Consider the following 23,107-nt stretch of genomic DNA (forward strand, 5'->3'; position numbering starts at 1 on the left):
CAATAAGGATTTTGATTTGTTTGTTTGTTTGTTTTTTAATAAGCAAATGGGGTTAAGTAACTTGCTCAAAGTTACATGGCCAGGTGTTTCTGGGTGGGTGCTAAGTGTCTGAGCCTGGATTCGATTCCCAGGTCATCCCGACACTGGGACTGGTGCTCTTACTCTCTGTGCTACCTGGCTGCCCTGGTTTTGGTTTATTTTTTGGCTACATAGAGAGAAAAGAAAAGGATCAAAGAAGGAATAAGACCATTGCTTGGAATAGATGGGACAGTGATAACAGACAACACAGAGAAGACCAAGCTGCTCAATTATTATTTTGTTCCTTTTTTTTCTGGAAAGAAGAATGATCTTTACAATGGAAATGATAACAAAAATGATTGCCAGAGAGTTACAGCCCTAGAAAAGTAAGAGATCTCACTGCCTTTAATAAATTCAAGTCATCTGGCCCAGATGAATTACATCCTGAGGTTCTGAAAGATGTGATTAGTTAGCCACCATCAGTGAACAGAAAGAACATGGGAAATAAGAGATGTACCACAAGATTGGAGAAGGGTAAATGTAGTCCTGATTTGCAATAAAGGGAAGAGAGTAAAGCTGGCAAACTAGAGGCCAATGAATTTGACTTTGATGACTGGGAAAATTATGGAACAGAACATCAAATGCATATTTAATGAAGATCTAGAAAGGAAAGTGGTGATAACAAAGAACCAGCATGGTTCCATCAAGAACTGGTCAGGCAGTTTTTTAGGCAGTCATCCTTTTCAGACAGGATTTTTTAGTTTGATTATATCAGCATTAGCTGAATTCATTTCAGATATATCACCTGAATAAAATAAAACATCTAAAATCATATCAAAGAATCTTAGAATGGAGGAAACCTTTGAAGGTACCTATGTTATTCTATTACTCTATTACCTCCATAACATTCTTAAGAAATTGATTCTACTTTTTCTTGAATACCTTTAGTAATAGGGATTTCAATAACTAGTTTCATTTTGGGAAATTCTTAAATTGCCCTTTAAAACTGAACTAAAACCTGTTTCCCTGTAGATTCTACCCATTTGTATTAATTTTTCATCCTAAAGTTATGGTCTATGAAAATGAGATGGTAAGGTTGGGAAAAGCTTTAAAAATGCAAAAAAAAAAAAAAAAAGAAAAACTATCAGTGAACTAACTGAAGGAAGATGGGAAAGAAAAAATGTACCACAAGATTAGAGAAGAGTCAATGTAGTCCTGATTTGCAATAAAGGGTAGAGGATAGAGCTGGCAAACCATAGGCCAGTGAACTTGACTTTAATGCCTGAGAAAAAATATAGAACAGAACATTTAATGATTTAATACTCATGATTTAAAACTAATCTGAAGTTTTATTTCTTCAATTGTTAAAATAATTTCATTTATTATCAAACAAATAAAAAGAACTCCAAATGTTGACCTTAATACCCAGAATAAATGGCTTTAGAAGCAGGTATAAATTTGAATAGTAAAGGATATTTGGCATTTTCTTTGTCATCTGCTAATTCAAATAACTGGTGAGCACAGATTTTATTTAATTCATCCAAAGTGTCTTCCATTGCTGACAAATTAGAAAGTTCATCTCTTAGCTTCTTTTGCTGTGCTATCTTTCCATCAATACTGCTGAGGTCAGATCCTCTTTTTAAAAGTTGAATATGAAAAACAGAACACAGTAACATATAAAATTTTTCATCTAGGTTACTGTACAACATTTACAATAACAGAAATTAGCACTTTCACCAGTACTTTTTCTAAATCTTTACTTTTTGTCCAGATCAGTATAGGGCGTATGTAGGGGGAATGGTGGGGGTATATAAAACACTGACATAGCAACAAACAATATCAAAGCAATTAAGCACTTTAAAGTTTCATATACAAAATGTAGACATCTATTATTTATCTGTTAAAACAAATTTGATTCATAGCGAATTTTTCTACTGACTTATACAACAATAAAATGGGTTATGCCTTTACAGAAAAATATCTCTCAATAAAATGAAGTGAAAATTTTATGTTAGAGTATTAAACTTTTGGAACTAAAATTTGGCATAAAACTTAAATAAGGATCATATATCCTAGGTTTGGTAATCATACTGTCATAATCATTTGGGTATAGAGGCTCCTCCCTCCAACCATGTTCAGTGCATAATGTTGATGATAATTCTTAGCATTTTATTTTTTAGAATGGAAGGGGCTTCAGAGATCAATCATCTGGCCATCATCCAAATATTTTGTAATTGCTAAATAGGTATCTGAGAAAAATAACAAAGATAAATGTTTAGTGAATTGAACTACAGAAGTATATTTCACTTAGAACATATATGAATTATGGTAATGATAATACTATAGCTTCCCATTATTTTCAATGGGAAAACTGGAATTCAGTTCCACTAGGAGTTCCAGATTCCAAGAATAGATCTTCTACCATTCCCCCACCACCATGCAGCTCAAGTTTAGAGAGGTTTTCCCTATACTAGGGGTCTTCACCCAAAGGCTGGATGGCTATTTGTTGGGTACATTATAGAGAAGATTCTTGTTCAGTTATCAGTTGGAAGATGGCCTCTAAATTCCCTCCCAACTTTGTGATTCTGTGAATTTTTTTTTTTGCCTTTTGGAGGGCAATTGGGGTTAAGTAACTTGCCCAAGGTTACACAGCTAGTTTTTGGGTGTTTTGTGTGTGGGTGTAAAGTGTCTGAAGCTGGAACTGAACCAGAGTCCTCCCTATTCCAGGGCTGGTGCTTTACTCATTGCGCCACCTAGCCGCCCCAAATTAAATTATTTGTCATATCAACACTATGCTACGTATTAGGAACATCAAGATTAAAAAGGTGCTAGGGAGACCAAGACCACAGTCCCTGCCCTCAAGGACATACACTAAGAAAGGTACATAAAAATTATAATGAAACATTATAACAACTTCACAATAAAGTGAAAAATGCTATAAAATTTTTGAGAAGAAAAATATTTCTGATTGATGGTGTTCAAGGAAGACTTCATGAAAGATAATTTGATCTGCATCTAGTAGGGGGCTCGACCTTTTTTGCATCATAGACCCCTCTGGCAATCTGCTAGAACCTATGGACACTTTCTCAGAATAATATTTTTAAATATATAAGATAAAATACACAGGATTACAAAGAACACTACTTATATAAACATAAATGTGTCAAAATATTTTTAAACTAGACCACAGACCTCAGGATAGAAACCATGGTCTAGGTATAGTTTGGTGGGAGTACAGAATATGTGAAGAAGAGAAGGATAAAATGAGATTTTGGTACAGTGGAATGGCCTGGGAATCACAATATCTGAGTTCAAAATTTGCAAGTTATTTTAACTCTGAGCCTCAATGTCTTCATCACTAAGAGAGGTATAGCCATTCTTGAAATACCTCACAGAGTTGTAAGTAAAGTGTTTTTAAGACCATAAAGTAATGTAGAAATGTGTACTACAATTATTATTGTTGTTAAGTATGAAAAGCTTATAAGCTGACTTTTCAGGGCATGTAATGCCAAGCTAAAAAGCTGGCAATAAGGAACCACAGAAGGTTTTTGAATTAGGCAAGTAACATAATTAAATATGCATGAAGATAATTAATCATCCCTCATTTTATAGACAAGGGACCCTAAAAGATTAGGCAATTTATCAATGACCACAAGTATTGATAGAATCAGGATTTCCACTATTCTCTTGATGATATTTCTAAAAAAAAAAAAACAAAACCCTTTTTTAAATTTTTTTATCCCTGGCTGGTTGTATTTCCATTCTGGCTTTTAGCCTTTCACACCTGGTCTCCATCAGTTATATGCCAGATCTACAGCAAACCACATTAATCCACTGAATTTTAATTTAGAATCACAGATTCGTAGCTAAAAGAGAATTAGAGGCCATCTAGTCCAATCTCCTCACTTTACAGATGAAGAAATGGAGGCCTAGAGAGGGGAAATTTTTTACCTAGGGTCACACGGGCAGTCATTACCAAAGCCAAGATTTAAACTCAGATCCTCTGACTCTAAATCAAGCACTATTTTCCATATCACCAAGAATCAAAATTATTGGGGTCTTCTTTTTATTAGCCAACCCCCCCCAACAAATAAAAGCAACTGGTAAATTAGTCCATGCTAAACTGACATTTCCTACAACTGCTAAATGAGTTGAAACTGAACTGATAAAATATTTGATAAAATATGGAGTGTAGCATTATATAAAGATTGCAGCAATTAGGGTTAGCAAAATATGGATTCACAGGCTGCCTCTGACCCTTACTAGCTACTCTATGTGTCCACGGGTAAGACTTAAACTCTCTAAGATTCAGGTAACTTTCTTTAAGGTTTCACAAAATCTCTGAGGTTTTGATCTGCATGGATGAAGGAGTCCCTATATTAATGAAATCACTGATCTTTCATGTACTCATTCATGATACATCTTTGTGCTCATGAGATCATGGGACTTAGATCTAAAAGAGGTCCTCAAGGTCACCTATAGTCCTTTGATTTTTGGTCCTTTCACAAATGAGAAAACTGAGGCTCTAAGAAGTTGTGATCCACCCAAAGTAACAAGTAACATATAATCACAAATTTACAAGGACCTCAGAGTTCATCTCGTCCATCTTCCTCATTTTACAATAGAGGAAACTGAAACCCCAGAGGGAGTAAATGATTTGCCCAAGGTCACAGAAGCAATAAGTCACAGAGAATATATTTGAGCTCAGGTCCTAAGACTCAAAATTCATCACTCTTACAATTGTCACTTGTACAAGTTCTGCTTTTAAAAATTCTTCCATTAAGCTGGGGTGGCTAGGTGGCACAGTGAATAGAGGACCAGCCCTGGAGTCAGGAGGACCTGAGTTCATATCTGACCTCAGACACTTATCACAAAAACTAGCTGTGTGACCTTGGGCAAGTCACTTAATCCCAATTGCCCTCCAAAAAGAAAAAAAATTCTTCCATATGCTATTGCAAGTTTTTATAAGGATTTTATCTTGTCATCATTATTTCCCCCACTATTCAATGGACAATATCTCCCTGTTTGGGTAAAGAAAAATAAGCTTTCTTGGACTCTATTACCTCTTGAGGTTCTTCTGAGGTGCCCTCCCTTCTTTAGCTTGCTGATTTTTTTCCCCAAATCACAGAATTTTAGAGTGGTAAGAGAATTCAACACTATCTAAGTCCAGTTCACATCCCTAGGATCTTGAGCAGAATCATGTGATTTTAGAGTCTCAATTAATTCCTCCTCATAGTGACAAAACAATTCAAATCTGGTAAAACTCTTGATTGTGGTGGCTAGGTGGTGCAGTGAATAGAGCACCAGCCCTGGAGTCAGGAGCACCTGACTTAAAATCCAGCCTCAGACACTTCACAGAAAAAAACTAGCCCTGTGACCTTGGGCAAGTCACAGCCACAATTGCCCTACTTTCCCCCCTCCAAAAAGAAAAAAAAAACTATCTTGATCTAGTAATTCTTTAAGTCTCAAATCAAATTCTTCCTCCTTTACAAAGTTTTTCCAGATCTATCTAGCACATAATGATCTTGTGTTTGCATTTCTGTTGGATACTTACTGTTATTTCTTTCCTGAATTGTTAATTTTTGTTTGTATTTATGTTTTTTGTCCATAACTTGGTTGTAAACTCCTTGAAGGTAAAGAGCTTCATAAAGGTACAATACCTTAAATGTAGCAATCATCAAAATAGTTAATGGATTATAGCCACCCATACACATATGCCTTGTTTTGTGATGATGAAAAACTGAATTTCTACAAATCAAATAACATTTTCCTTTGATCTTTATTTAATACTCATTTAATAAATATTTACTGAAGGTCTTCTACACGTAAGGCAGCATACTTGTTGATGATAAGTGGTCAATGACAATGGCTCCTAATACTTTAGGTTTTCCTACTCCCAAAAGAGTACTATTTAACAGAATATTGAAATTCATTCTAACATCTAATTTATATTTTGTGCTCCCAGATTACACAGTTCAAATTTTCTTAGAACAAGTCATCACTATACAGCTAAGAATCCATAATAAATTTAAAGCCAACTCACATCCACTGAATACAGTTCTTAGACCTTTTCTGAATGAGTTCGATTCCATGTAATACATTGGTGATGTCATATACTCTTCGTTTCCCTACTCCTAATACTGCAGCAACCTCTTTTAAATGAAGAATACCACCAGGTGCAGATTTGAGGAGGTCCATAAATTTTCGAGTGTAAAAACACAGAGATGCATTGTAACGACTTTTTGATACTTCTGAGAAAGCAGTAAAAACATTGTGTTAGTACAATTTAAACAAAATTCATGCACATTACTTGACCCTTAAAAATTTTTTGTAGGCTTATAAGAGTTAAAGCTGGAAGAGATCTTAGAGATCATCTAATCTTATCCTATTTACTTCACAAATGAAGAAATTAAATGACCTGCCCAAGGTTGTAAAACTATAAGCAAGAGTCAAAATTCAATCTTTCTCCTTTATACTTTCACAGTAGTCCAATTCTGATGTTTCATTGTGGCGTGAAAGTAACTGGGATTCTCAAAAGCCATACTAGCTGCTTTCCAGACTGGAAAGGCTTTAGGTCTGGAAAATTAACTATTTGTCTAGGTGGGGTAGGTTTATCAATTTATCAATAAAAGAAGATAATAAAAATCTGTGTGGGTGGTGAAGGTAATGGGTGATATGGTTATTATCACTGAAAAAGATATCTAGGATTTTTCAAAGTATCAAAATACTTTCTTTACAACTAAACAGACATGAAAGGTCCCTAGAGCTGTACTTTGAGGCTCTAATCGTGTCACTGTTCTGCTAAAATTTTTTAATTAGTGACTTGAATGAAGACATAGTTGATACATTTGTCAGATTTGTAGAGGATAAAAGGTGGAGGGACAGTTAGCTTTTATTTAAAAAAAATTTATTTAAAGAAACAGTTTTATTTAACAGAAATTAGATCCCAAAAGTTCTCTACAGGTTCTAACAATAGGAAAAAATCTATAGGATGAAATTTAACTCTCTCCTAACTCAAATTCACATAAGATAAAATCTAATTATTAATTTAATTTGATTAATATAAAGTCCTACACATAGGGTTAGAAAAGAATCAACCGCAAGATTACAGCACTGGAGAAATGTAGGTAGGCAATAAGCCATAAGAAAATACCTGAAGTTTTAGTGGATTACAAACAATGTCTAACTTTAACATTATGAAACAAACGGCAGGTCAAAAAGTGGCAATTATTAGGTTAAATTAACAGAAGTACAGTATCTAGAAAAAGCGAGTCCCTTTAAACTTTAGCCTTGTCAGAACTCATGCAAGATTTTATGTTAAGTTTTGGACATCAGATTTTTGGAAGGCAAACTTTAGGGGGAATAGATAAGGGTATCCAGGGTTATTAGGAGACTCAGGATCATTTAATAGTTCTAGTTGAACAGAACTAGAGAAGAATTGGCAGCATGCTTTTGGTTTCCAAACAGATTGTAGAATCACAGATTTGAAGTTTACAAGAGCCCTCAGATGTTGCCAAATTCAGCCCCTTTATTTTACAGATGAGAAAACTGATTCTGAAGCAGATTGTGGGACCTACCCAGGACCACATAGCTAGTAAGTGTCTGATAGAGAATTTTAATTTGTCTTCTTGACTCTAAGGCCAACATTTTACACAATGAGCTACCTCATTTCCTAAGAAAGAAGAATTATGATTTATTCTGCTTGGCTCCAGAGAAGAAATTAAGAACCAATGGAGAGAAGTTACAAGAACACAGCCTTCAGCTCAAATAAAAAGAGAACTTTCTTTTTGAACAGCCTCAAAATGGAATAAGCTACCTTGGGAAATAGTGAATACCCTATTACTCAAGATCATGAATAACTGGATGCTGGATGACTACTTTTCTTTTTAAATTATTATTATTTGATTTTTGGAGGCCAACTGGGGTTAAGTGACTTGCGCAAAGTCATGTGGATAGTTTTTGTGTTAAGTGTCTGAGGCCAGATTTGAGCTCAGGTCCTCCTGACTCCAAGGCCAGTGCTCTATTCACTGAGCCACCTAGCCACTCCTGAATGATTACTTTTCAGGAATTTATGTTTCAGGAAAGGATAGAAATAAATCACCTCTAAGGTCTCTTCCAACTAAAAAACTGGGTTTCAATAGAATGACCAAAGACAACAGCAAAGACACTTATGGGAAGTAGTCTACATATTACCATGATTTAATCTCCAGTGATTTCCCACATTAGATTTGCCAAATACTTTAATATTCCAACAGAGTAAGTGCCTTTAATACAATATCATCATCATCATCATCATCATCATCATCATTACCACTTATATCTTTGTTTAGTCCTAGAAAATAGAACTAGGAAAAATAAACATAAAAATAATTTTTAAAAACTTAAAAAAATATTTTTAAAAAATAAAATAGAACTAGGAGTAACAGATGGTAATTACAAAGAAGGACATTTAAATTTGATATAACATAATGTAATATAACATAAAGTAAGAAAATACTTCCTAACAATTAGAGCTATCCAAAAGTGGAACATCCTGCTTTGAGAGGCAAGGGGTTCCCCCTCACTGGAGTTTTTTAAGCAAAGACAGATGAGGTATGACATAGATGTAGGAGAGTCTATTTTAGGTATGGTTTGAACCAGATGGCTTCCAAGGATCATAGATTTTGCATAGGAAGGAAATACATTCGATATAATTTATTCCAACCTCTTCATTTTACAGATGAGGAAACTGAGACCCATGAAGTTTAAATGATTTGCTTAAGGTCACACAGTTAATAAGTAGAAGGCCTAGGATTTGAACCTAAGTGCTTTGGGGCTCCAAATCCAGTTCTTTTCTCACTACTTCCTTCCAACTCTGAGATTCTATAATGTTTTAAGATTTACAAAGTGCTTTCCTCACAACAACTTGTTGTTAGTATACAAATATACGAGTATAGGTACTAATATATCCATTTTACAGATAAGGAAACCAAGGCTTGGGATGGCTAGGTGGCACAGTGAGTAGAGCACCGGCCCCGGAGTCAGGAGGACCTGAGTTCAAATCCAACCTCAGACACAACACTTAACTAGCCGTGTGACTTTGGGCAAGTCACTTAACTCCAACTGCCCCTCCAAAAAAAAGAAAAAGAAAAAAAGGAAACCAAGGCTAGGGGAACTTAAATAAATGATCTATAGTAATTGAGTTAGTAAGCAGAGAAGCAGAATTTGAATATAGGTCTCCTGAATACCCAGACTGTTGTTCTATATTATGCTGCCTCTCATCTTTCAACAAATTTTTTTTTAAAGTATTTATTTGTACATTCACAGTGTTCTTTTCTCTTTTTCTAAATAGCAGGACTGTAAAAATGTCTTGGAACTTTCTGAACCTAATTATATGACACCTCATCCACAAGCATTGTGATTCTTTAATTTTTTTAACATGTATAATTTAAAGTCTTTTTTGCACAAAAATAAACTCTATTCACTACAACTAAACAATTAAGTTGTCACATCTATAGACTATGTTTTTTTTAATTTTTATAGATCTTTTTAAATTTTTATACTACTTTCATTTCCAATTATTTCTTTACCCTTCTCATTCCCAGAGAGCTGCCCCTTGTAACAAGGAATAAAAAAGGGTTTAAAAAAGCGATTCAACAAAACTAATCAATACATCAATGGAGTCTAACACTACATGCAATTTTCCAAACCTATGGTTCCTCATCTTGTAAACTATATATTGATGAGTGCATAAAGGTAATTAAGGTATTAAACACCATTATGATACCTTTTTCTTGCTTCCTTAAACATTATATAGATTTTAAAATATAAAAATGCAAATTGGATATTTTCCCCCTGGATTTCATAAGCATTTATTTCCATGAATATTGGTCAGGACTATGCTATATAATACTCAAACACCCTGACTCAAACAATACTTAAAGCAAGACATCAGTCCACGTACTTTTCTCTCTTGGAGGAAATAAAATGACATATCTCCTAATTCCAGTAAGCCTGATGATTTTCCTCAATCGTGCTGCAGATGATATGGGGAATAAAAGCAACTGATACCTACCCAACCAAGGCATGACAGTAAATGTAATTGTAACTGGGATTGAGAGAGAAATAGAATAAAACATGACCTGCTAAGTTTTTGCAAGGCAGCTTTCAACAGCAATATGTATCTCTCTCCAGAAACCATGAAATCATCTACACTAGCATAATTGAATTTCAAAATAATGCTGAGCAAATTACTCACCCTATTATAATATGGCAATGGCCTTAGAAGCTTTGCCAGAAATATACCTGTTACCATAGAAAGAACAATCTTTACTGCATTCCTAGATTCCTCCAAGAGATTTATTCATGCATTTAAAAACTAAATATGCACAGGAAAATAATCTAAATATATATTTAACTATAAAATATCAAATTATACAATATTAAAATATACAGTATTTCACTTACTTTTCCTGGGAATGTTTTCTTCTAAGTTATTTTTTATTTCTGGTAGCTTAAAAAAAAGGAATATGTCAGATTGCATCTAGTTGATAAATTATAAAAGATAATATAAGTAATAAGCATTTCAACGGGTAATTTTTTGTCCCCTTAAGGTGACAAACGGGAGCTGGCAGTTTTGTCACCTCAACAAATTTATGTCATTAGCATTAAATTCAATTCCTTCTACTCTCCTCAGAAAGCATGTGGTTTTATAAGTCTTTGGAAGGATCATAAATACAAACTCTCACATAAATAAAACATCAAATTCTCCCTTGTAGCAAAGAAAGGCAATACAATGTTAATTTAAAAATTAAAACAAAAATAAAAACAACTGCTATAGTGATCATAGCTGACAGGTCATTCAACATTCCAAGATAAGGGAGAGAGAGGTATGTTTCATTCTATGTTTTCCCTGTCCAGATTTGGTGAAAATTACTCATAGTCTGGCTTCCTCTTATTGTTCTTTTCATTTACATTACTCTAATTATAATATATATTTCCTCCTTTTTTCTACTTCATTCTGTATCAATTCATATGTCTTTCCATTTTTCTCTGAACTCCTTATATTTGTCAGTTTATTTCTTTTTCTTTCTTTAAATTTTATTCTGAACTTAAGAAGTAAAAGAAGCATTTCCATAACACAGTAGAATAGAAAAAAGATGATTAAACATGAAACTATGAATCTATCATATATAACTTGCTATTCCTTTTAAATATATAAGAAAGTTATCATGTAACTTGCCTTTTTTTTTTCTGTCTTCTCCCCCTACTGCCCTATACATGGCTACCATTAGACACAAATATGTGTGTGTGTATATATATATATATATAAATCATTCTATATGTACTTCTGTTTATCAGTTCTTTCTCTGAATGCAGATAGCACCTACCTTCATGGGTCCTTTGTAGTTAACTTGAGTATGTATTTATATATATAAAATGTCTCATTTTTCATGTTTTCTAAGTCACAGGAAGATGACCCAGGGTGGGTCTAGGTAAAATATGCCAGGAAGAACTCCCTCATTTGTAGGTTCTCATTTAAAGACTGAATGATCACTCAACAAGCATTTATTAAGCACCTACTCTATGCTAGGTACTTTATTAGCTCATAGTAAGCGCTTAAAAAATGCCTGTTAACTAAATGACATAAATTTCAGGGCAACAGTCCTTGCCCTCAGGTTTACATTTTACTTCAGATGGAGGGTGGGAATGGGGAGAAAGTAAAGGGGGAGGACATGGACACATATAAATAAAAACAAATTCCACCCAAAGTAAATACATTCTTGGTTAGGCATAAATAGATTATACTAGAAGATGAGATGTCTTCCATACCTTGAGATCCTAACTTTCGGATTCTGTGACTATATTAGTGACTGCTAAAATGAAGGTAAGACGTAAATCTAAGAACCACAGTAGAGGGGGGAAAAGACACTTCAAATTGATTAGCCTCCATTTGAAAAACTCAAGTGAAAGAAGGACCCACAAGGCAGTTCATTACAAATTGGTCATCTTTAATCATAATTAAAGGAAATTTACCCCTATATTGAGCCAATTTACAATTGCTTATTTGCAGTTACCATCCCCTGCTCCTAGTTCTCTCTTCAGGGCCAAACAGGTTTTATTCCTCTTCCACATGGTAATCCTTAATGTAACTGAAGTTAGCTATCATGCTCCTCCGAAGTCTTCCATTCTTTAGTATCAACATCCCCATTTCCTTCCATCAATCATTGGTCTCCACTGCTTCTCTAGACACACCAGTTTGTCAATGCTTTACTTAAAATGTGGCTCCCAGAACTGAACACAGTACCTTAGATGTGGTCTAAGCAGAGCAAGTTTATCAGAAGGATTAAAGCTTTCCTTTGGCCACTGTACCTTCTTAATCCTGCCTAGACTAATATTCACATTTTTAGCTGTTACTGATTACTGATGCAAATTGAGCTTCCAATTTTTTATATTACTATTTAAATTACCAATATTTTGGTATTAAAATTACTAATTTTTTATATTACTCCATCAAATTCATGAAATTGATTTTTTAATTCAATTACAGAACTATTAGAGTTTATCTTTTTGGATTTAGCTCATCATTCTGGTGTGCTTGGGATCTACTTGGATCCTGACTTTGTAATTTATTGTGCTATCCCTCTTAACTTTATGATATCCACAAATTTGGCAAGCATGCTTCTATGGCTTCATCCAAGTCACTGATCAAAATGCTGAATAGTCAGGGATTAAAGATAGATCCCTAGGGTACTCAGAGACTTCCCTCCAAGATGACATTAACACATTAATAACTACTTTTGGTCCAGTATTTCAACCAATCCATCTATCTACACCATCATTTACCTTATATATCTCTACCTTGTCCATAAGGATAACATGAGAAGTTTTATTTACTTTGCTAAAACCTGGGTAAATTGATTCCCCTGATCTAATAGCCTAGGTACCCTGTTAGAAGGGAAATAAAGTTACTCTAACATGATCTGTTCACTCCAATCCATGCTGCCTCCTAGTGCTCAATGCTTCCTTTTTTAAAGTTTATAAACCATCACTTATTAATTCATTCGAAAATTTTGCCCAAAATCAAGGTCAAGATAACCGCAACTTATAGTTTGGTACTTCATTGTCTTCCAGTGTCATGCCCTTCTGAAGTCCTATGGCATCTCTTCCTTTTCCATGATTTTTCCAAGATTATTCACAGAAGCTTGGCAATCACAATTGCTAGTTGTCATTTTAAAGGTCATAGAATCACAGGATTTTAGAGCTACAAGGGAGTTCAGTAGTCATTCAGTCCAAGTCACATACAAAAAAAAAATCCTCAACAACAAAATACACAAAAAAGTGGTTTTCCATATTCTGCCTCCCAATGAGAGGGAGCCTACTACCTCTTTACACTAATCACTTTTCTCCAAGATTACTAAAAAGCCTCATTGCTAATCTCTTTGCCTCCAATCTTCCCCTCTTCTAAAAGTTACCTAGTGAAGTGGTGTACCTATTCAACCACTCTGGAGAGCAATTTGGAACTACGCCCAAAGGGCTCTAAAACCATGCATACCCTTTGATCAAGCAATGCCAGTACTAGATATGTATCCCAAAGAGATTAAAAAAAAAAGGAAAAGGACCTAATGTACAAAAATATTTATAGCAACTCTTTTAGTGCTGGCAAAGAATTGGAAATTGAGGGGATGTCCAACAACAGGGGAATGACTGAACAAGATGCTATATATGATTTCAATGGGATACTGTTGTACTATAAGAAATGATGAGCAGGATGCTCTCAGAAAAACCTGGAAAGACTTACATGAACTGATGCAAATTGAAATGAACAGAACCAGGAGAACATCGTATACAGTAATGGCAAAACTGCATGATGATTGATTGTGAATGACTTAGCTATTCTCAGCAATACAAAGATCTAAAGACAATTCTGAAGGGCTTATAATGAAAAAATGCTATTCACTCCAGAGAAAGAACTGATGGAGTCTGAATGCAGATAGAAGCATAGTTTTTCTTTATTTTTTAATTTTTCTTGTTTTTTTTTTGTCTGTTTTCTTTTACAACACATGACTAACTTGGAAAAATGTTTTGCATGATTGAACATGTAAAACAGATCAAATTGCTAGCCTTCTCAATGGGGGTAGGAAGGAGGGAGGAAGAGAATTTGGAACTCAAAAATCTTTTTAAATTAATGTTAAAAAATATTTTTACCTGTAAATGGGGGGAAAGTTAAATATTAAATTACAAAAATAAAAATAAAATCTACCTAACAGGCTCATTTCATTCAATCATTAATTTATTCATTCAGCAAGCATTTAATATGTATCTGCTCTGTTCCAGGAACTTTGCTAGGAGCTAAGGATACAAAGATAAAAAAAATAAAACAGTCTTTGCCCTCAAAGAGCTTATCTTCTATTTTCTACTTTCCTATCCATACCTGCCCCAAACTAGGGAGGGGATGGAATTAAAGTGACCTTGGATTGACCTGGAAGGGCTAAGGTTTTTATAGCCTTCCCAATTCATACTCTTAAGCATTAGTTAGCAACAGTTTACATAACATGTCAAAAGATATAGGTTAGATAATTTGTATATGCATCCTAATGTTACCTGAGTTCTAGGCAAAAGAAATATCTTTGAATTCCACAATATACTTTTCCCTCACCCCAGAAGTTCCTTCAGAAAGCCACTTAGTTCCCTATCCCCCACCCAACCCTACACCTCACTTGGACATTGCAATAGCTTGCTAGTTGTTCTCTCTGGAAGTCTCAGCCCCCTCCAATCCATTCTCCACTAAGCTGTCAAAATGATCTTCCTAAACTGAAGGTCTGACCAGGTCACAACTCTCTCCTCTCTCCCAATAAACTCCAGTGTCTCCCTATTACCTGCAGGATCAAAAAGAAAATCTGGTTTGACATTCAAAGCCCTTAATAACCCCCTCCAGCCCCTCCCCATATATCTATACATTCTTGTTACACCTTATAACCCTCCCCTCGTCCCCTCCAATGTATTCTTTGATTCAGTTGCTGTCTTCCTGGGTGTTCCTTAAACAACACACTCCATTTTCCAGTTCTGGGCATTTTCAGTATCTGGCACGTAGTAGGCTCTTAATGGATTTTTATTGAATTAATGAAGCCTAAGATGCTCTGCAAATCAGCATTAGTCACTGTCACCTTCCACACACCAAACAATTCCATTTTCTTCCTTTCTAAGCCTACTCCCTATAACAGTAGTTCAGGAAAGTCAATGCCCCAGGTAAGGCAGGAGAGCCTGCAAAATGAACCCTGGAAAACTGTGAGTGTTAGAAAACCAAGCCACTGACGGAGTAATTTTATTAATGACGTCAGTGCCAGGCTTTAGAGCTAAGTGATGGGGGTACCTGGAAAAGCCAAAGTAGTAAGGACCAAGCGAGCCCTCAATCGACTCACGAATTGCTTTTAAAGGTCCTTGAGGCATTAAACGTGTTTGGGAAGGGCCAGTCGCTTAATAAATGTTAACTGATTGACTGACTGACTGCGCTGGATAAAATCACTGCTAAAATCCACAAGGCGAAATCCACAGGCCAGGGGAGAAGAGGAGGTCTTCTTAGGGCTTGACCACCCGTAGAGGCCATCCATTACAACCCTCCAATTTTACAGAGGAGGAAACTGAGCCTTAGGGAGAAGAAATGACCCAGTTGTTGCTGCTCCTGACCGGGTTCGCTTTGCTCTAACCAATCAATTTCCCGACGATGCTTCAGAGGAAGCTTCGTAGAAGGAGGGAAACCCTCTGTCCCTGCCCAGAAATCCCGGGCTATTCCCGGAATTCGAAGTCCAAGGCCCTGGGGGCAAATACTGCAAATACTGGATATGGCAGTGACTGCTTGGGGGATTTGGGCCTGCCAGTTTGCCCTGCCTGGGCCTCAATATCCTCATCTGTAAAATGAGGGGCTAGATCAGAGGATGGGAAGAAGGGACAAAGCGTCGTCTCCCCCCGCCCGCTCCCCTTCCTCACTCACCCGGGCGCTCTCTCTCTCCTCGTCCCAGGCCCCGGGAGAGCCGCGGGGATCCGGGAGTGCTGTCCCGGCCCCGGCCCGGTTCTTTGGCGCGGCCTCGGGGGCTCCGCCCCGCGGCCTCGCGCGCGCCCCGCTCATCCCGCCCGCTCCGGGCCCTGCGCCGCCGCTAGCCAGCAGCTGCCTGCTGCCCGCGCCCCCCACGCGGCGAGCCGGGCTTTCCCGCGCCAGCCACCCGCTACCCACAGGTCCCTCGGGCGTCTGGGCTCCGGGCCGAGGCCTCCTTCCCTCCCTCCCGCACGCCTCCCGCCTCTGCCTGCTCCCTCCCGCTTCTCCCTGCGCCCTCCTTTCTGCCGCCTCTCCCTGCTCCCTCCCGCCTCTCCCTGCACCCTCCCTTCTGCCCGCCTCTCCCCTGCTCCCCTCCAGACAGCTCCCGCTTCTCTCTTCCTCTCTTCTGCGAGCTCCCCGCCTCAACCCCTCTTACGAGCCCACTCGCTTCTCCCTCCCGCTTGCACGCCTCTCTCCCTCTTCCAAGCCTCCTGCTTCTCGCCCTCTCCCTCCTTCCTACACGCCTCCCACCTCTCCCCTCTCTTCCGCCTACACGACCCCGGGGTGTTCCTCACTCTCTCCAGCCTCCCGCAGCCTCGCACTTCTCGCCCTTTCCCTCCTGCACGTTTCCAGCCTCTCCCTCCCTTTCTTACAAGTCTTCCACTTCGCCCTCTCTTCCAAGCCTCTCACCTCTCCCCTCCTCTCCGATCTCTCCTCAGGCTCTGCACTCCTTCCGCTTCTCGCTCCCTCCCACTCTTACAAGCCTTTCACCTCTCCTTCCCTTTCTTCCATTTCTCCCTCTCTTCCAAGTTCCCCCTCATCCTTCCACCCTTCACCCCATCTCCAAGGCTTCCAATTCACTCCTATCCTTCCTTTCCCCCTTCTCAAAATTCGACTAGCAGCACCTACTGGGTGCCAGGCACTGGGCACCGGGCACATAAAGCCAACAAAATGAAAATGCCCTTCCACTAGATTAACATCTTGGTGTAAGGGGATAGAGCTCGGGACTTGGAGTTGGGGAGAACTGAGTTGAAATTCGGCCTCAGACACAGTCAACTGTGTGACCCCTGGCAAGTCATTTAACCGCAATGTTGTTTAAACTCTTGTTACCGGCTTCAGCTCTAAACCCAGGACTGTCTGACGCTTCCAATCTCACCTAACACTTGATAGCCCTGTGACCGTAAAAAGCATAACAGTACCAAAATGAGGGCTTAGACTTGACAGTCCCTTAGAACTCCAGATTTATGACCCTATGAGCTAAATAATTCAAAGTGCATTGTGAATTATATAAAGAAAATTTATACAAAGTAATTTCTGGAGTGGAGTGCCCTAGCAAGTTGAGAGGAAATCAGGATAGGCTTCCCTTAGCAGCTGGCACTTCTTGAGGGTCTCTGTGAGGGAAAGGGGAGGGAATCCTATGGGGAGCAGCTGGCAAGCATTTTGGCTTGAATGTAGAATACATGTAGGAGAGTAATGTGTGATGAGCCTGAAAAGGTCACCTTATTGTAGCCATATTGTGAAGGGTTTTAAATGCCAAACAAAAGAGTCTGTATTTTATCCTAGAAGTAAAGGTGTCCCCTAGAGCAGTTCTTTGACATGGCCAGACCCCTTCTTTAGGAATAGAAATTTGACAGCTAAGTACAGTATGGACTGGAGAGGATGGGAGATCAATCAAGATTCTTGCATATTTTAAGGAGAGGTGATGATGACCTGAGCCAAGCTGGTGATTATGTAGGTGGAAAGGAGATTGATAGGAGATATGTTGTGAAGGCAGAAATGATTTGATTTGGCAACCAATTGCTAACTATTGTTCCATTCTTTCCCTCAAACTATTTGCCTGTCTTTGTAAAGGATGTTTGCTGTGTCTAGAATGCCTTTCACCACCAAATCCCACTATCCAAATCATTCTGAGTTATAGTACATTTTTAAAAGTTTAACTTAAATCTTTTTCCAAAAAAATGATTTACACACACACCCCTCCCTAGAACTCAGATAACACTTTGCTTATGACCTCATGCTTACATATATCATTGTTCTGTGTATTACAAGGATGACCGTTTTGTTTATATTTTGTTTACAAATGTTTCCTGAATTCAGTTCAACTGTACTCGGTATCCACACTGATATCAGTCTTTGAAGTATACCTTCCTCTATCCAAATTTTACAAATTATACTCCATAAGCAAAAAGCTGCAGTTCATATCTTTATCTGAGGGTCATGGGATCACAATCAATGGTCATGGGAATTTTGAGTATAACACTGGTGCCTCCAAGATATGTTTTTTCAAGTAGGAGGAAGTACCCCCAGCTTACTGAGTGAATTTCCTTACTCTAAAAGCTTTGGGCAAAGATGTGAACGAAGATTTGCACTCTATGAGAAGGTAAGAGGTGGGTTGTGACTGACATTCATCATGTAACAAGATCTGAGTCATATCCTTTTCAGTGATCTGAAGAGTCCTTATTTACAAGAATAGTAGAAGCTAGTTATACTTTCCATGGTTCATAGATTGATAGTTCAATTATTTGAATTTTATATTGAATGAAAATAAAAAGATACAAGACACAGAAAATAGAATTTCTTTTCTAATGCAATAAAATTTGTAAGTTTTCACTTTTTTAAAATTTTGTTTCCAACATTGACTTCCATTAAGATTTTGAGTTCCAAATTTTCTCCCTATCTCTCCCCTTCCCCCACCATAAGACAGAGTGCAATTTGATAACAGCTCTACATATACATTCATATTGAAGCTATATTTCACATTAGTCATGAAGACAATGAGACAAACTACAAAAAAGAAGAAGAAACAAACAAAAAGAGGGGGGAAAAAGAGCAAATAATTTGCTTCAATCTGCATTCAGACTCCACAGTTCTTTTTCTGGATATGGACAGCATTTTCCATCATGAGATCTTTGGAGTCATTTTAGATCCTTGCATTGCTAAGAAGAGATAAATCTTACCAAAACTGGTCATCTGGGGAGGCTAGGTGGCACAGTGAATAGAGCACCGGCCCTGGAGTCAGGAGGACCTGAGTTCAAATTTGGCTTCATATACTTAACACTTACTAGCCATGTGACCTTGGGCAAGTCACTTAACTCCAACTGACCCTCCAAAAAGCAAAAAAAAAAAAAAAAAAACCCACCAAAACTGGTCATCGTTGCACAATGTGGTGGTTACTATGTACAATGCTCTCCTGGTTCTGCCCACTTCTTTCAGCATCAGTTCATTTAAGTCTTTCCAGGTTTTTCTGAAGTCTGTCTGCTCAGCATTTCTTATAGCATAATAATATTCCAGTACATTGATATACCACAGCTTTTTCAGCCATTCCCCAATTGATGGACATCCCCTCAATTTCCAATTCTTTGCCCCCACAAGAGCTGCTATATTTTTGTACATGTAGGTCCTTTTCCCATTTGTATGATCTCTTTGGGATACAGACCTAGAAGCAATATTGTTGGGTCAATGGGTATGCATTTTTATAGCCTTTTGGGCATAGTTTCAAATTGCTTTCCAGAATGGTTGGATCAGTTCACAACTCTAATTTTCCCACATCTTCTCCAGCATTAATAATTTTCCTGTTTTGTCATGTTAGCCACTCTGATAGTGTGATAGGTATGTGATAGGTATAATGTGATATAATATGTGATATATAAATCATGTATACCTATGTGATAGGTATAATGATAGGTATGATGCAGTACCTCTGTTGTTTTGATTTACATTTCTCTAATCAAGTGATTTAGAGCATTTTTTCATATCATTAGAGTTCTAATTTCTTCATCTGAAAACTGCCTGTTCATATCATTTGGCCATTAATCAACTAGGGGGATGTTCATTTACTCTTATAAAGGCTTTCTACACTACTTGAGCCTTGCAAGGCATTTGTGAGCCATCAATATTTACTTAGTATCCATTACTCAACAAGTATTGAGCAAAGCATTGATTTATGCATCTTTGTATTCTCTATGAAGCTACAATAGTTTCTGCAGCTTCCTATATAGTTTGGGAGACAGAATATGCAAAAAATAAAAAAATAAGGGGATGAGGTTCTATGATCTCAGGGAAATTTCATGTTATAGAAATTTCTTGGACATTTTACAGCCCACCTGGTGACAAGCCTCTGAACTTAGTTGGACTGGTCTTTGGGCAACAAGCACACAATGCATCACAGGCTTGAAGATTCCCAGCTTGGCAAACCCTCTGCCACAGGAGTCACTTGACTAAAGCAGCTATCAAGAACCAGGCACTTCCAAACCATGATGAAACACTGAAGGGGTTTTTGTACTTAATGCATGACTTTGGATTAACATCTTTGGGTCTCATCTGTAAAATTGAGAGTTGGAATAAATGGCCTCTTAGGGTTGCTTTCAATTTTAAATCTATGGTAGAAGCAATTAAAATAAGGCTATAAATAACAGCTAGGGGGCAGTGGAAGTGGCCTCATGGATGGAGTCCCCAGTTCAAATTTAGCCTCAGACACTTAACTAGTTGTGTGACTCTGGTTAGCTCACTTAACCTTGATTGCCTCAAACAAGTAACAGCTAGCATTTCTAGAGCATTCAAGACTCAAAAAATACTTTAAAATATTACCTTTTTTGATTTTCATGTCAATCCTGTGAGGCAGGTACTATTATTTCCATTTTGCAGATGAGGAAACTGAGGTAAACAGAAGGTAAGTGACTTCCCCTGGGTCACACAAGCTACTAAGTGTTTGAGGCTGGAGGTGAAATCCCATCTCCCTGACTCCAGATCCAGTGTTCTGTCCACTGCTATGCTACCTAGCTGCTTACCTAAAAGCATTCCATAAATGACCATTTATGAAAGAACTTAACAGGAGCTGTCCAAAAACACAAGACTTAAGAGTAAGTATCCTGGGGCGGCCAGGTAGCACAGCAAGTAAAAGCACGGGCCCCAGAATCAGGATGACCTGGGATCGAATCCTGGCTCTGATACTTAGCACCACACCCAGAAATAACTGGCCGTGTAACCTGGAGCAAGTTACTTAACCCTGATTGCTTAAAAAAAAAAAAAGAATAAGTATCCTATCACTCATGGTCTTCAAGCTGAGGCTGGAAAGCTATTTTCTGAGATATCCTAAAGGGGGTTCTTTCTTCATGTCGGGGTTAGGCTAGATGACTCTTTAATCTCTTCCAATTCTTAAGATTCTATGACTGGCACACCTTGCAAACTGGCTGATGAAAAAATAGCATTAGTCAAATGCTGGAATGCTTGTGGGATGGTAGATACACTAAAAAATACTACAGTGCTAAAAGAAATGATGAACACAGAAAAGTATGGAAAAGCATGAACTGATGCAGTTATGAACTGATGCAGTTAGAGTCAAGAAAGTAATATACACAATGACTACAATAATGTAAACAGAACCACAAGGATAAAAAGATTTGGATCGAGGCTTTGTGATATCAGTTAACGTGCTCTTTCTACTCTACCAAATGCCTCCTTATTATTAGGCCACTGGGCTGAATCCACAAAGATTAAATTCAAGAGTAAAGTAACAAGTGTTTATTAAGTGCCAACTATGTACCAAGCATTGGAGATATAAATGCAAAAAAAATAAAAATTCCTACTTGTAATGCATAAATATGGAATTTTCCATTCAGGTTCAAAAAATCCAATTTCAAAATACAACATGAGTTTGAAGGATCAGGAGTTGGTGAATTTTGAAAACCTGGCATGAGTCAACATGTATCATCACAGCCAAAACTGCTAATATTATCTTAGACTGCATTTAAGAGATATGTAGATTCCAATGAGGTATTAAGTGACTGGGGCAGACCACACACGGATGACTGTGTTCAGTTATGGGCACCACAGTTAAATAAGGACAATTGATAGTCTAGCTACTGGGGTAGGGAACCTGTGGCCTCTAGATCCTTAAGTCCAGCCCTTTGACTGAATCCAAACTTCACAGGACAAATTCTTTTATTAAGGACTGCAAGGTCCCTTCAAGTTCTGATTCCAGGGCTTGCAAAGATAAAAACACCCAGTGAGAAAACGTGCTAGGCTATCCAGCCCAGAAGTACATGAGAAGTCAGCTAGAAGCCCACAGGCATGACAGGAAAGGGGGTTGGCAGTAAAATGAGAGCCAACAAAGCACTGGCAAACTAGCCAGAGGCTTCCTCCCTAGCTTAGAGATATGAATCTCAAGGCAGCAAGAACAATGGGCCTCATCAGACAGCTCCAGAGTGGTCAGAAACAAACAGCATGGACCTTGGAAGCTATTGAAGCAGAGGTCAGTGCTCATGTAGCAATAAAGCATACCAGGAAACCCCAGGGCTCTGACATCTACAGCATTCTGTTCTAAACAGACCCTTTTAAAGATCCAATGTTTGGGTTAGATCATCTATGTGATGCAATGTTCATGTCTGGTTGTAAACATTTCAAAAGGGCATGAGCAAAATAAGCATGCCCAGACACTTGAGACCAGGATGGCAAAAGGACTGAAAATCATGACATTGACTGCATCAACTCAACAAAGTAGGATTAAGCTGAAGATGACTTAGGGGAACATGACAACTGTCTAGTTGAGGGACTATCATGTGAAAGGAAGTTAGGCTTATTCTGCTTGGCCCCAAAGAATAAAACAAGAAAGAATGTAGTATTCTGTTACACTTATGTGTCACAAGTTAAGCCAGTCCCCAAATGAACTTCAGGAATCCCTGGCAGAAATAACAGAAATAGCTGCTCAACAACTCTGCAATAATAAACACTTAAGTATAAAATATGGAAGGAGGTCAGTGTATGCTTCCCAAAGATCCCAACAAGTTATGGTGGAGATCCAGTAGAATCTATGTCCAGGAGAGATTTCCTGTAGATTGTGAGGTCCTCCATATTCTCCTGTTTCAGATGATGTTGCACTTATTGTGCAAAACCAAGATATTGAAGAGCACCCTGGAAGCCTAAAAAGAATATGGCCCAATCATCAATACAGATCAACAGTCTATTGCAGATTTCAACATGCATGGATGGACACCCAAGCTTGTCCAAGAGTACGCAGATCTAGAACAGGAGCAGAGGTACAATAAGCTGGGCCCAGAGTTGAAAAGGAGAGCAGACTGG

The 23,107-nt window shown here is 37.8% G+C and overlaps 1 protein-coding gene across 2 annotated transcripts in view; it reads right to left on the bottom strand.

The window, feature by feature from the left end:
* Nucleotides 1-16,138, bottom strand: part of LOC138152140 (transcription factor E2F6-like) — a 30,279-nt gene extending 14,141 nt beyond the window's left edge. The window contains exons 1-5 of one of the 2 annotated variants that reach the window (XM_069075944.1): nt 15,989-16,075; nt 10,465-10,510; nt 8,212-8,363; nt 6,062-6,269; nt 1,495-1,653 (exon numbers count right to left, since the gene is read on the bottom strand). In XM_069075944.1, the coding sequence (XP_068932045.1) occupies nt 1,495-1,653; nt 6,062-6,216 (314 nt within the window). In that variant the 5' untranslated portion in view covers nt 6,217-6,269; nt 8,212-8,363; nt 10,465-10,510; nt 15,989-16,075. Of the gene's footprint in view, nt 1-1,494; nt 1,654-6,061; nt 6,270-8,211; nt 8,364-10,464; nt 10,511-15,988 lie in introns of both variants that reach the window. The other variant, XM_069075943.1, reaches the window with a different exon arrangement.
* Between the last annotated feature and the right edge of the window lie 6,969 nt (nt 16,139-23,107).

This window comes from Petaurus breviceps, unplaced genomic scaffold (assembly GCF_028583685.1).
Source record: "Petaurus breviceps papuanus isolate PSGF00001 unplaced genomic scaffold, PetGlider_PUasm1.0 90919, whole genome shotgun sequence".
In the NCBI taxonomy this organism is placed as follows: Eukaryota; Metazoa; Chordata; class Mammalia; order Diprotodontia; family Petauridae; genus Petaurus; species Petaurus breviceps.